At 39.9% G+C, this 2023-nt stretch overlaps 1 protein-coding gene across 1 annotated transcript in view; it reads left to right on the top strand.

Annotated features, from left to right (window-relative positions):
• Positions 1-2023, top strand: part of LOC108801982 (cytochrome P450 2K1-like) — a 28989-nt gene that overhangs the window by 9940 nt on the left and 17026 nt on the right. The window contains exon 4 of the mRNA XM_018573887.1: positions 700-860. Coding sequence (XP_018429389.1) covers positions 700-860 — 161 coding nt within the window. The remainder of the gene's footprint in view (positions 1-699; positions 861-2023) is intronic.

Raw genomic sequence — 2023 nt, 5'->3', positions numbered from 1 at the left:
GTGTGCATTAATAACTGGTCGGAATGGAATCACTTGGACCAATGCTAATCATTTGCTTAATTGGAGACACAATGGAGCTCATTGGTTATACCACTCTAAGCTGCAGCCTGGCCTTTCTGGACATCAAACTCAGGGATAAAACCTTAAAAATACATTCAAGTACCTTAACTATTAACAACAATGTATCTTATTTGTGTATCACTCGGCTGTAGATCCTCCAATCATCTCTGAATTTGTGCTGACACTGTTCTTCCTTCTGGAGGGGGGCTACTTTTGTTCCCCATGGTCCCTGTGTGTGTTGGAAAGTAGTCACCGCTCCAAGCTTGCTCTCAGGATGGACTACAATCTCAGTAGAAATGAGTAAACCAATCATGAGATTGTAGTTCATCCCGGGAGTGAGCTTGGAGCTGTGACTACTTAAAAAAAACCCACAGGGACCATGGGGAACAACAGTAGCCCCCTCCAGAAGGAAGGACAGTGTCGGCACCAATTCAGAGATGATTGGAGGATCTACAGCCGAGTGATACACAAATAAGATACATTGTTGTTAATAGTTAAGGTACTTGAATGTATTTTTAAGATTTAACTCCTGAGTTTAGTTTCACTTTAAGTAAAGATGGTTCGGGAGGGTCCTGCCCTTTTAAAGCTTACAATCTAAAAGATATTCATTACTATCAACATTTTGCTTTCCATCTGTAGGGAAACCCTTTGACAACTCTCAGAGTATAAACGCAGCAGTCGGAAACATCATCGTGTCTATTGTCCTTGGACATCGCATGGATTACGGAGACCCCACCTTTAGGAGACTTCTGAGGCTGACAAATGAGAACATTCAGCTTGCTGGATCACCGACGGTTTCAGTAATGTATTTTCTGTAATATTTAACTAGTGAGATACAGGGCAAAAGTTAAGACTTCACAAGGTAATGTTTTGTAGGTAATATGAGACTACTGGGCAATCATGGTCACGAAGAACAGAAATTTGGAATTTTAGATAAAATCTGATAAAGTGGAACTAAATGCATTTGTTCCTGCAGAAGAGACCACTGCTCATTAATATTGTTAGCAGTCTGTAATCAAATTGTCCAAACTCTGTTGGTTTGGGTCATTTTTGCAATTGACTGCTAACAGTATTCATTTAAATAAAAATAATCTATATTTTCATAACAACCTCATGAGCAACCAAAAAGGTCAATTGGGCTGTTAGTTGGACAACCATGATATATGGGATCCAGTAGTGATGGCCAACTTGATATGGAAGATAGAGGGTGCTGTATGAGATTGAAGGTAATTTATTATGTGCAAGTTGACATGTTGGAGATCAAACTATCTAGTGAGCTCCTTATCTTAGATAGTGAAGCACATAGGCCTCAGAAAAATCTGCTTTATTGGCTAAATTTTGTCATCAATTTTAGTATGCTATCACTTGTCCCATTAATCAAGTGGTTATTGGTCATAGTTACTGCTCCAAGAAATGATGGAATTGTTATTCATTGCTAATTGAGCACTTTTATGGACATTTAGTAGAAACATAAAATATAAGCAGTATTATAATCGCCATATGTTACTTATGTTGTGTAAACATTACCAGTATTTAGAGGGTGGCAATGTTTACCTCTACTCGGACCTGGGTCTTCATCCCGCTCTGCGAGCATTAGTAGTAGAACTTCTTCTTTCTTTTCCTTCCTTCCTTCCTTCCTTCCTTCCTTCCTTCCTTCCTTCCTTCCTCTCCTTCCTTCCTCCCCCCCCTTTCCTTCTTCCTCCCCCCCTCTCCTTCCTCCTCACCCCTCTCCTTCTTCCTTTTTCCTCCCCCAAAGAAGAACACCTCATAAATCCAACTTTATTGTGAAAAATTCCAAGTAAAACCCAAGGTCAAATGATCTATGATTAAGCCCAGGTGGTGAAACGCGTGGTAGGCGCTGGTGTGGGAGAGACACCATGGTGGTGTATTTGTCATGATACATTTAATTTTGGATTGTACCTGGAATTTATCACAATAAAGATGGATTTTTATAGATACCGGT

The sequence above is a fragment of the Nanorana parkeri genome, unplaced genomic scaffold (genome assembly GCF_000935625.1).
Source record: "Nanorana parkeri isolate BGI_ZX_2015 unplaced genomic scaffold, ASM93562v1 scaffold2594, whole genome shotgun sequence".
In the NCBI taxonomy this organism is placed as follows: Eukaryota; Metazoa; Chordata; class Amphibia; order Anura; family Dicroglossidae; genus Nanorana; species Nanorana parkeri.
The sequence above is the reverse complement of the archived record's forward strand: the minus strand, read 5'-3'. Positions and strand labels throughout refer to the sequence as shown.